This window comes from Calliopsis andreniformis, chromosome 2 (assembly GCF_051401765.1).
Source record: "Calliopsis andreniformis isolate RMS-2024a chromosome 2, iyCalAndr_principal, whole genome shotgun sequence".
In the NCBI taxonomy this organism is placed as follows: domain Eukaryota; kingdom Metazoa; phylum Arthropoda; class Insecta; order Hymenoptera; family Andrenidae; genus Calliopsis; species Calliopsis andreniformis.
In genome coordinates this window covers 9,089,266-9,102,260 of record NC_135063.1, presented here as the reverse complement: position 1 = coordinate 9,102,260, position 12,995 = coordinate 9,089,266, and the positions used below count along the sequence as shown (strand labels likewise).

Here is a 12,995-nt window from a genome sequence, read left to right as displayed (position 1 = left end):
CTAGAAGGCTATCCATAAAACATGCTCGCTGGAACGAGCCAACGGAGGAGAGCAAGGAGAAGGCGAGAAAGCAAGAGGAAAAGGGTAGCTCTGGTCGGGGGAACAGAAACCAAACATTTTCCCGCCACTTGTCTTCCGTAGCCACCGAGGAACGGTTAGCCAAAGGGGACTCTTCGCCACAGAGGGTGCAACCGAGGGGGCGAGGAAAGTCGAAGGAAAATGTTGAAGAATGACGACAGACGAGAGCCTTTTCCTCTTAGACGACTAACAAACTTTTTCACCGAGACGATTTTTTAATCTTCGGCTCTTGCTACGAGCCCAATTGAGTGAAATTGACCTTAAATTGGAATATACAGAGGGCGCGTGAGGGTTGTTGGAGAAGAAATTATTGAAATGATGAGGGTATGTTTTATGGGGCGCTTGGATTCGGGAATTTTGGAGTCGCTTAATATTAGAAGTATATTCTTAAGAATGATGGAATCAATGAAATTAAATGAAATAATAAATACATAGATTTTGGCAAAGTTTTAATTTAACAAATTGGAAAAAGCTGACTGAAAAATTGAAAATTTAGGAAGTTGAATATTGAAATTTCTGGTAACTCGAGACTTTCAAGAATTAGAAATTTGATTTTGCAGTGAGAAAAGAAAAGAAGTAGTGATAACTAACGATAAATTACATTAATGATGTGATTAAGCTGAATGAAGTAACTAGGTACACTAAACGAAGAAAAAAGGTAAACGATAAAGATTACACTAACAGTAGGATAACACGCGTTTCTTTAATTAGCGCCATTCGAATGGACTGTAATTAGAGAAAGAACAGGAGAACACAGAAAAGCAAACAGCTTCAATGCTTCTCTTACGAACATCGAGTTCATCCGAAAGGTGTCAAAGAGAAGAACAATTAAGTATACAAACTTGAAACGAAGATAAAATACACGCCTGACGTACTATCACCAACTGCAATTTGAATTTGTTTCCTTTAAAGTCAGCGCTCGACTTCTTGCAGGCCCTTCGCGAAGGAAGATAGATTCACGAAGTAGCAATCTTCGTTCTCCCGAATATCCCATTCATAAAACATGACCTCTTGAAATCATAAACGGTGGCCAGACACTGTGGTGACAGTAAAAGGGGAAAAACGAGAAGTGGCAAAAAATCAGGAAAGAGAGGTGACGCGCGCAGCGAAAAAGTAAATACAGTAGCACATTGATTGTCGAAATACTGTTTGGCTGAATGTTGGACGTTTAAGCAATTTTACGCGGTGAAAAATTTGAGATTTAAGCTTTCCACTTGAAATAGGCGAAGTCCAATTTCGAGGAAATAATTAAATTTGTTATAACACTAAAATAGTGGCGAAAAAAATTATAGTCTTCTCTACATTCAAACTAAAAATACTTATGTTACAAAAGATTTAGTAACCCAAAAGAATCATAACCGAAACATAGAACAACAGAAATGATTACACCACATAATAAGTTCTAATTGTAACTACACAATAAATTATAATTTTTTTACACGTGACTGTCTAATTATTATTCTAATTGCGCTAGTAATCAGGAGTTTGCCATTTAGTTTCATTGATAAGAGCAACGATTTCCTTTCTCAACACTCACTTTACACGGAGACCGAAAAAGATGGAACAAAAGGTTCACTCCGCCAGAAGCCAAAGAAGTAAAATAAAAAACCGACAAGAGGCACTGCAAAAGGATATTTATAAACGCTCGACAGAAACGAAATCGATGGACTAATTGGAAGCTGGAATTGCAGAATACAACCTGGACGAGTGTCGATAGTCAGAGGTCGTTAATCGCTGCAATTATTTCATTTCGATGATACGAGAAATCGTGAAACTAAACTTGACAACCGTCGCAGTTACGACTTGTGTCGAATGGAATTAAGCACGGAAGAACATCGTGTAAAAAGGAGTCGAACGGTTCCACTTCGGATCCTCTGTTTCTCGGCCCTACTATGGTCGGGTTCGTATTAATTCGTGCCACGTTTCTTTGATATAATTGATCCGCATACCGATCCAAGTGTTTTAGGCACGAGTGGTCTCTGCGTTTTCGAGTGGACGTCTTCTTTTTACTTAGCGCCCTGAATGAACCATCGTCCACTCTCTGACCCTACGTTGTCCTATCCCGACTGCAAGAAGTTCCCTTCGTGATAAACGGCGGTTGGGGGACGTTTTTAGAACGTTCGTGTTTCCACTGAGCTGAAATGTGGCACTTTAGTAAGTCTATCGCAGAGATTGCTCGCTTTCACCTGATTCAAAATAGAGTACTTTGCGAAACTATTTACTGATTTAGAGTAATAGAGAGGATTGAACTGGAACGAAATTAATCTGAGCTTCTGGGCTTTTATTTATACGTGTGGAAAGTAGGACACTTGTTAATGTAATTTCGTGCAACAAGCGTGTGCAGGGTTGAAATACAGTATGTAGCAGATAAAACTTTTGTTCTGGGTCGGCTGCACGCAAGGCGAAACCAGACGGTGGAATCCTGGTAGCGCGAATCAATCTTATTGCTAGTCTCGTCTAGTCTACTTCTGGCAAAACGAGCTCTTGGAATTTTATCAGTGACGTATTCAAGAGGGTATATTCTCACGTAATAGAACCCTTAAAAACGAACAACTCTATGTTTATAATCAGAATTCACATTTTTACGTTTACATGATTCCAGAGACAGAAGAAAAAGTTAGATACAGTTTTTCGTAATTGAATGCTAAATCTGATATCGATATTTGAAGATCATTAGATAAGTGAGACGTATTTTATTATTTCCATTATTAATATTGCCAGACAAAATACATTACTAAGTGTAAGTTATACATAGAATATGATAGCATAGAAATATAACTATGCTTTAAAAAATACTACATGCAATATATACTTGAAAAAATTCTACAGCATTACTGTCATAAACAAAATTAAAAATAATTTTTTTCGTAACACCTTCCGATAAGTTAATCACAAATAATTTATCAGTTAATATATTATAAAGATAATACATATCTATAATAACTCTTATTCCACGAATCCTCCCGCTTTTCAAATCCCACCCATATTTTTCTTCTCTCTCATCTCACTTGGACCTCGAAGCTCATTTTTTTTTCTCTTATTACACCCCATACATAATGTTATTCCTTGTAAAAAATGTCTACGCATACGTCACTGAATTCTACTCGGCGCTCTCGTCGGAAAAAACCTCAGGAACCAGAGTGGATTCCCAATGGCGAAGGAGGGACCACGATGGAAATAGACCCTCTGCTTTTGTGCGATGCAGATTCCTTCAGATGCACCGAAATTATATTTGGCGAGGGGGAAACGTCTCGAACAGATATAGCATCGATTACCCTTCCGATTGTCACGTTGCTGGACAGACGCTCATTCTACGAAAAACGACGGACCTTCAATTATGTAAATTAACAACGAGCCTGCAACGAAGTCATCCCTTTGCATATGTATGACCGAAAGAAGCAGAAGAAATTGTAATTCGGTTAAGAGGAAGTCCTAACTAATTGGGATTGGGAAAAAAGCTGTGACACCTTTTTTATAAAATAGGTACTTACAAGTAAATTAGTATTACGATACTTGTAGCCATCTAAGATAATAAAAAACACATAAATAAAAAATTAAATTACTTTCTTCAGTTTTACTTAATTCATTCTTTTTTTTTTTTGTTAAAACTTATTTAATTTAATATTCTCAATTAGATAAACTTACACACGATCAGTCAAAGTGCGCAGAAAATATCTGAGTAAATTGTAGAATGTTATCTACAAAGCCCTACATAGAAGTCGGCATAGTTCAAGCACGTTTTATACCCCTCATAATTTCTTTAGAACATTTTACCTGCCGAGCGTGTTTTCCCAGCGTGTGCTCAACGCAAATGCGCTTTATCAGCAGTGCATTGTTGTCGAGTGTTAATAATTAAAAGTACCGCGAGCTTTGCTCTAGATCGTTACCGTCTGCATATTTTAAATGTCGTGAAACGAACTCTCAACGTGTGTACTATGGCAATGGATTCGCGCGGAAAGAATACTTTCGTCGTATCCTTTGTTGGATAAGCAGCAAGGATAACGACGAGCCACTGTTTCTAACTGGCCAGCTTTATTCTGTGTTGTAGGAACAGTCTTTGCGATCCTCGACGAAACGGTGGAAACAGAAGTTCGTGACTACGATCAGAGTTTCACGAAGATAATTACGGTAAAGGGAAGTTTCCAGTTTTCATCGACGAGTACAATGAACACAAAAGAGACCCCTTCTAGTACGTCTACTTGTTGAATGAATTATGAGGCGAGACCGATAAAAGCGGTGGGATTAAGGGAATTATGTGTATTTGATTATGTGGACGATATAGGAGCAAATAGATGGGAACGTATCGCGAGCAAAAGGGGTCCTTTCGCTTGACGTGAAATTATGAGGAATGGACATGAGGAATAGGGAAGTAGACAGTCGTGGTATATCCTGTCATTTAGAAGCGCTTTTCATTTTTCTTGCAGCTGAATATGGTTTGAATTTTTTGCGCAGGAAAGAAAGAATAACTGTGATATTAATGTGACTCGCAATGACCTATAGTAGTTGGAGATAATTAAAAAAATTTCTTTTGATGTTATAGTAATAGAAACTGTAAAATTAATTTTGCTGTTTGGTTTAGATGGGTATTCACGAAAATGTATTTTTCAGCTAAATTTTGGGGGCGATTTTCACCCCCCAAACATAAATATCAGCAGCTTAAAAAAATACATGTCTAATATTTTTTGATGCTCTACTTGTATACAAAGTTTCATCAAAATCGAAAAATGACACTAAAGTAATGTGTCTCTAGTCAAGAATTCAGCATCTCAGGAGCAAACTCAATCATCCTTTAAATAACTAATTAATAATCCACATTACATAATTTATCACACTTCATTCATTTACTTGACAAACTTTCCTGAACTTTAAAACACATTACTCATCCCATCCTCACTTCTCTCCACATATCTCCTCGCGAAGCTAACCAGTTTGTCATTTAAAGGACTGATTTCTTCAGTTCTCCCACGGTACACGAAGACAACACATAAACAATGTAAACATCTCACCTACAAGACCCACCCTTACCATTTATCAGCCACTTCGTCCTATCGCCAAATCTAAACTACCTTCAAACTAAGTTTCAACTTCGCCAACCGCGCCCCTCTTATCAGCAGCATGAAGGGAGTTCCAAAAGTGAGCCCAACAGGAAATTCCACCCGATCGTTTAGAATTTCCTCGACAAGAGCAATTGGCCAGTTAAGACGCGAGTCGTTAGCGAAATCATGGGACTAATCTCAGCGTCGGTCGCCTCGTGTCTCGAACTGGGAAAGCAACGAGTGCGCTCTCTGCTCTGGAACGAATAGAGGTTACCGAACGAACGAATGGCCGGGGAGATATTCCGGTTGGTGAATAAATTGCCGATGGCAAGGCCACAACTAACGGCCGCCAGTCTGGCGTCGATATTCTTGCTGCCGTTTTGCACACACGTCGAACGCGAGGTCGATGGATGCACACGCACCGTTCCTTAGCTTCGCGCCTTCTCCTCGTTTGCTCCTCGTTCACCAGCCTGCCTCTTCCTCCTTTATCTCCATCGCGGCCGATCCCCGCGATGGACCGTAATTCGACTTTACGACGCTCGTGACACTTTCACGATCGCGATTACGCCAGGGAAAAATGAATATTTCTGGGCCCAGAATGCTCCTGCTCTCCTATCGCGGTGACTTTTATTCGGTAGATTATGCCACGACCTACTGCTTAATTAATTCGATCCGTGCCGAGTGTATCCCGTTTCATCTTCCTCCGATTTCATCGTGATTGACTGCCAAGTGGATTGTAGCCCGGGTTTACGGCGCTCGTGACGCGCTCGATATCGCGATCCCGCTGCTGGGGAAAAAATCGACGTTATTGCGCTCGGAGGTGACGCGGGACACGTGACGGTTCTTGTTTGAGGAAATTAAGAGCCAATTATGCTGGTTGGTTAAAGTGATCCACGGAGAAGGTGTCTTGTTTTATCTTCCTTGGATTTCGCTGCGGTTGACTGCGACAGGGATTGTAATATTATTTTAGTTTCTTCTTTGTGATCGTGTTTATGTGCAGATAAGGATTAATTGTTTTCGAGGGCTGGGATTTTTATGCTGAATTAATTATGTAGGAGATTAGCTATCTGTTTCTTTTCTATTTTTTGGAGCTATTTCTGTGTGCTTATCTATTGTTATAATTTTGTATCCATTGATGTATTTTGTACTCTTTATACTTTGTATTTAGTAATAATTGTACACAAACTATTGTGTCTGTGATTATGAAAGTGGTCTAAGTGAAAAATCTAAAATAGTTGAATTAATGAATTATTTCGTATTTATAATACAAAATGTGTAACAAATTCAACTTTTTTAGATTCTTTGCTTGGACCAAATTTCGATACAGAATCCAAGCGTTTGATTGTAACTAATTTTAATGCATGGTGTAATAAATATCTACTTTTGTAATATAGAAATTGATATGTTTTTAATTTCCTATTATTTCTTTCTTTTGCGACTCTCTTTCACATTATTCGATTATATCATAAAAAGAAGGATAATTTAATCTTTGTTAGTTATATCTAACAACTGTAACATTTTCCTATTATTCTTAACTATGTGCAAGAAATCCAGTAGTTATCGCAACACAAGGTACATGAATGAAACTAATATGGATCAGAATTATAAAAATGAATGGTAAAGATTGCAACTGTAATCGCATATCCTTTCAAAGAGAATATTTTCCAACAAGTCAGCCATTTAATCGGAGTGATTAGTTAACGCTGATATATCAAATATGTTGGCATGGATCTCCTTCGAGGTGTATAAAGTTAAACCTTGTGTGTCGTGCAACGTGATTATGATTGAACGCATTTGCGATATCTGAACTCGAATCGTTTTACAAAAACTCTCGATCGGATTATCTGTCAGAGTAACATATAAAATCAGTAGTATCCATGGAACTTTCAACATAAAATACAAAAAAGAGACAGAAGTAATTGATTCCATAAATAAATAAATCCCCAATGAACTGTTACAATAATTAACATGAACAAATGGAAAGAAGAAAATGTATGTAAGACCAGAAAGAGAAGAAAATGTTGAGGCACATGATCCTCCTTGACATCGGGAGGTTAATAGAACATCAATTGCAGACAAGTATAATAATTATTACTATAAATCGTAAAGCTCCCCTATTGCGAAATTCAATGCTAAATATTTCTTTCATTCGCCAGAACGAATAATATAATAAAGTGACAGAAAATGCGCAGGAAATGCAAGGACCCAATATGCCCTGCAAACAAAAATTCTATAGTGTGAGTAGAAATAGTTTTAAACTATGAACACTCTAATCTCGAAAGTTCATTGATGAATCCTTATTTTTAGCTTCACTAAACCGCGAAGAACTAAATCGAAAAAATCGCAGAAGCCTTTCCACAGAGTATCTCCTTCTACGTCGAGGACATCAAGATCGAAGAAGAAAAGGTCTAAATGCACGAGGTCGAAAAAGAGATCGAGAAGTCGAGAGAAACGCTCAAGAGCGACTTACATAAAGATTTGCAAAAAGTAAAGACCATTCTTCACTACATTACCGATACAGTTATAAGAAATAAGGATAAAAATGAAAATAGAAATGTGAGGTGGATGAGGTAAATGACCTCATTCATTCTACCATGTCAGATATATATCACATAATAAAATAACTGATTTAAATGAATAATAAGGAGAATTTAAATACAAATATAATTAATATACACATGGTAACCAATGGTATACAGTGTAACCCATAGGTCAGATTTAATCTCGTTTAAAAAACTAAAATACTTATTCCTGAATAATTGCTAGATATAGTAATGATGTCATTTACCTTACATCGCTAGGAAAATATTCTCTACGCTTAAGGATTTCCATTTTTCTTCCAGTAAGAAATGTCAGGCCTCGAAACCGACTGTAGAATGTTCAACATCGACGCAGCCGAAGATATGGTGAGAGGCTGATAGATAAATTATTGCCTTTATTGCACTCGGTTGCATACTTTCGTGAGACGTATCGGTACTCGATGCAACAAATCCTTTTTAACCTTGCATTCTCTGTAGGATCCTCATTCCCATGCTATTTCCGTGAATCAGCACAAGACTAAACTCTTAGATATTGCCTGACACATTACTGAATGTGATAAGTATACCTACAGAATAAATTACAGTGATGATAGTGCGTAAAATGCATAGTACCAGTTGTAATTCCCCTAATGACTTCACATATATGTCACAAATGATTGAAGACTTTCAAAATTTTATAATTATAATTATAATATGCATATATTGTACGTGTACATAGTATTATACATGTGATACAATAATTATATTGTAATTATAATTATTATAATATTTATAACACACTTATATTCATATAAAAATATGAAAGTCTTACACATCAAGCTAAGTAACATTTATTGCTCTTCCACTTTCTCGCTACACTTAAAAAACAGTATTTACAACGTTATAAACTTTTTATATGCTTTTACCTAAGACAGTTAATCAGTTTAGCTGTTGAGAAACTTTTGCGTATCACAAGCTTCAAGATAACTCTGTTAATCAATCGTGTTTTTAAAAGCAATTTCAAGTACTAAAAGATAGATCTTTCACTAATCAAATTCCCAGCTCAAAGAATAATTACAATTGTCTATCATACGAGGAATTAGTCACTGTATGGAAGATGATCTTTTCTGAAATTCTGCTCTACATATTTTCAGCGCAAGAAGCAGAGAAAGCTCGTTGAGATCGAGTCGATCGAGATCCACTTGCCGTATTTCGCGAGCAAGTAAGAAGACAATTTGCCGCTGTATTGGTCATAAAAAGAGGGAGACTCGGAAACCACGAAGCACGACGAGAAGAAAATCCAGTTGCTGCTTCAAAAAGTCCGCGAGAAGAGAAAGCAATCCGGAAAGGAAGTTTCTGGCGTCCCTTTGCGTATGCATCAGGGGAGCTGCTTCACAAGAACTAAAAGGCTGCAACTGCTCTACATCTTGCACATTTCTTACGAAATACAACGACTGTTGTTGCTTGAAAAATAAAGTAAACTAAAAGAAACTTCTATCATACCTAGATAATATTATTAATTATTCTATATTTCGTTCGTGACTGAGTAAGAACGTCAATCTTTCAGAAACCCAGAGGAATAGCAGACAACCCCATAAATCGAGCTTTGAAGAAAAGGAGGCTTGCTCAAAAATGCCCTTGCAGACCGTCGACTTCAAAGTTAGAATAACTTAATTAATAGTAAACTCTTCCTCGAAGGGAATTAATTTAATAGTGATTGAAATTTAGGGGTTTACGAAGTAAAATCGCAAGAGGATTTTCTAATATGTTTCGAAGAATACGAAATTTCAGAATCACTTCAAACAGACGTGAAAAGTTAGTATATAGAAAAGCTAAAAATTAAATAGTTTTCAAATTGTGATTAATTGTATTTTAGTCCTGGATGCAATCACTCTTGCCAACACAAATCATCTCGTGCTCGAGGTTACCGGTCTAGATCTATTGGACAACGATATGATGTAAGTTCTTGCAAAAATGACTAATTTTGAAAATATTTGATATTTTTTGAAGGAATTGTTCCAGTAATTCAAAGAGATATTTGAAATATTTTAGGACAGAAGGAAAGTGAAGTTCTCCAGATAGAGGATAATAATGGAGCAGTATTTCTAGTAAGTGTTCTGCTTGTATTTTACTCTTTACAAAACCAGTTATAATTGTTCGCAGAGAATTCTTCGTTTTGCGAACCAACGTTCTGCATACTTAAATAAGTATTAAGTAATCTGAACATAAATTGATACTGTGTTAAGGTTCAATGCACGGAACTATTCTTCATAGAATATTCGTCGACTTATGATCTGTTTCATGGTAAAAAAGCACATCGTATGAAGAAGGCGATATGTAATGAGGACAATAAATTTTCCGATTATTTTTTGGCCACTGTAGACCTTGTCATAGTTACATGATTTTATGAAACCAAGATGCAATACATGATAATGAACATGAAATAACTTCTTAACTTTTACCTTTCATTTCAAGATATTAAATAGTTCATGAAACACGAAGTCTTACATGTATCTGTGGAAGTATTCTTTACACGTATTCTAGACAACTATAACCTGAGTCAACATTTGAAAAACTGAGTAACTTGGATACTGATTAAACTATAACAAAATGTTATATTAAGCAGTTCTGTTATACTGCCAACGCGTATGAATTAGTTGATATTAATTACTAGGAAAATATAAAATGATTACTTTTACTGTTAATATTCAATGATCTGAGCTTTTGTCTCGTGTATCTTGTTTCTAAACACAGAAATATGTGTCACGTAACGCGCCAAAGGCAGTGATCGTAAATGAAACTAAATGTCATGATTATTTCTAAGACACGTATACTTATGTATTCATTCATCATTCAAACGGACTCTTATTAAATACCTACACTATTTATACTGTGTCAATCATCCTTTTCCTTCACTGAAACGGAATAAAAACGTTTCTGAAGCTTGTAACGTTAGAATATAATGGTTTTCCGAAGCATCAAGCTTCAAAACATCCTGCTTCGATGCGAAGTTCTGCGATATAATGGATCGAGACGAAGCTCGTTGTTGGTAAATTAAACTATTACACAACATACTGTATTATTCTCAAATACATTGGAATGATCAGTCTCTTCTCACAGTATTGGCTCTCAACCGTTTCTCAGTAAACAGATTCAGCCGATTGTCAAGCCAGCGAGGCAATCACATTGTCGTACATATGATATAATGAGAATTTGAGGAATTAGAATTAAATAGATACTATAAGCGTCGGAGCTTGGCAAGTCTAATCGGGGATTTCTTTTAATACCATTTTTCGTGTTTAATGTTAGGGAAGAGGCATTTGTAAATATTAGAATACAAATTCACCGTGCACTGCGTCTATTAGCATTACGTAATTGCTTTTCGATCTCAAATTGTCGTAAGTCTGCTCTTTGCAGAAAGTCTTGACGCTCTAGATAACCATCTTTCCCTTTGTTGTGAGTAGTAATCTCTTCCTCTAAATTTTCTTCCTTTTTATAATTGTCCCAATCTAATTTAGACTTCTCCAGCGTACTAATTTTTGCCTTTTTCCCTATTTGACCGAGAACAGAAGAGATTCCTCCTAAGCCAGTCCGTTTGAAACCTCTTCCTCTTCCAGTACCTTTGCCTGCGGGAACACCAGAATTTCCTGTGTCTGCAGAATTTCCTGTCTTCTCAGAATTTTCAGCAGAAGAAAGAGACAATCTAGCTTCGGCCGAATCTATTGGCACTTCCTTTTCAACTTTTACTTCTTCTCCAGCAAATTCATAAACCTTAGTTATTTTCACTTTTTCTTCCACTTTCGGTTTTTCCAAAGGTGGTGACTTTTCTTTTGGTTTGTTCTTTGAATCTTGTGGGGTTTGAATCTTGGGTTTAGGTACAGTTGCTGTAAAAAATAAAATTATGATATTAAGACCAGATTTGTATAAAAGTTGTTACACAAGATGCACTTAAATTACTTACATGTATCTTTCATAAAATCAGCCCAGAGGGAGTCAGCTCTTTTCTTTTCCTCCTCTTCTGTAAGTTTCTTTTTCTCTTCAGGTTCTTCTTCTTCATCTTTTTCTTTACATTCTTTATTTAAACTTTTCTCTGACTTTCTGCGTCTTTTAGTTTTAGTAGCCTTTCCTTTTTTTCTTCCTCTCTTCTTAATGGTTTCTCTTTTGTTTTCATCATTTTCATCTTCAGGGCCACTTTCAGCATCACCTTCTGACTCTACTTCTGAAACAGGCTCACTGTCTGCACCATCAGGAACATAATCTTCATCATCTTCATCAGAATCAGAAGGCAATTGGTGTTCTTCAGTCATATTCAACTAAAATTCAGTTAATAAAGTATCTACAACAAAAAAGTAATATTGCAATTAAGTGAAGAAACTTTTAATTCTTTAGCAAACTATATATTCGTCTTTTCTGATATAAAAATCATTATTCATATATTTTAATTCATACTTATCTGGATTTAGGTCATTACAGTCATAAAATAATATTTATTTTTATCACTTGTGTTATTAAACTTTAATATATTTTTGATTAACACTTATGAAATAATTCGATTATTTCTATTTTTCGAAAGAAAACATTTACAAAATCATAAACTTAAAAATTTTGAAACTATATATTATACCAAATGACGGAAGCAATTTCATGTGTCAAAAAAAAGCGCAAACAAAAAATGTTCAAATTCATATTTTATACACAAATATAAATCCTAACCTCTTTGACGCGTATAGTTTCACAAATAGCCGTGAGCTAAAAATTTAGTTATTGATCTTTGTTATTTTAGAACTTACGTATTTTCTCAACAAAACACGGGCTTTCGTATAAATAAATTCAGTTGCTAGATGAACCACCTTCCGGAACTTTCGTCAAAGTATTGTGGAAGTTCTTCTGATTTGATCGTTTGTCACTTATTCTTTGTACATTCAATGAATGCCCAGCGAACCCGTTAATGCTTCTCGCAAACAGATCAAAGAAATAATACTACACACGTGAGGGGATCGCGAAAAATTAACGACCGAAGAGTACAAATCGACTCCCGATTTGCAAATGCGTTCGACTTTCATTGTTAGCCATTTTTAAGTGCATCTCAAGCGCCGCCATCGGCAAAACTGAGAACTTTAACATAACAGTGGCTGATAGAAATTTCACAATTTTATAAAAATATAGAAATATTTTCATTATTTACTTGTATTTGATAAGATCTACATTTACTTGAATAAATAACTGCTTCCACTTATTATGGAAATCCATTGATAAGGTGTAAAATAGATCTACCATTTTATGGAATTTTGTGTTACATGGCCTGTAATATCGACTTCACATAACACAATTAGTATTTCAACGCCCTCTACGTTTATAAACG

At 36.0% G+C, this 12,995-nt stretch overlaps 1 protein-coding gene across 1 annotated transcript; it reads right to left on the bottom strand.

Annotated features, from left to right (window-relative positions):
• Positions 1 to 10,882: 10,882 nt before the first annotated feature.
• Yeti (yeti) lies at positions 10,883 to 12,706 on the bottom strand. The gene is made up of 3 exons (XM_076392213.1): positions 12,424 to 12,706; positions 11,595 to 11,969; positions 10,883 to 11,517 (listed from the first exon to the last, which is right to left on the bottom strand). Exons 2-3 carry the CDS (start codon positions 11,938 to 11,940, stop codon positions 10,976 to 10,978), a joined length of 888 nt encoding a protein of 295 aa, XP_076248328.1. The 5' UTR covers positions 11,941 to 11,969; positions 12,424 to 12,706; the 3' UTR covers positions 10,883 to 10,975.
• Positions 12,707 to 12,995: the final 289 nt, after the last annotated feature.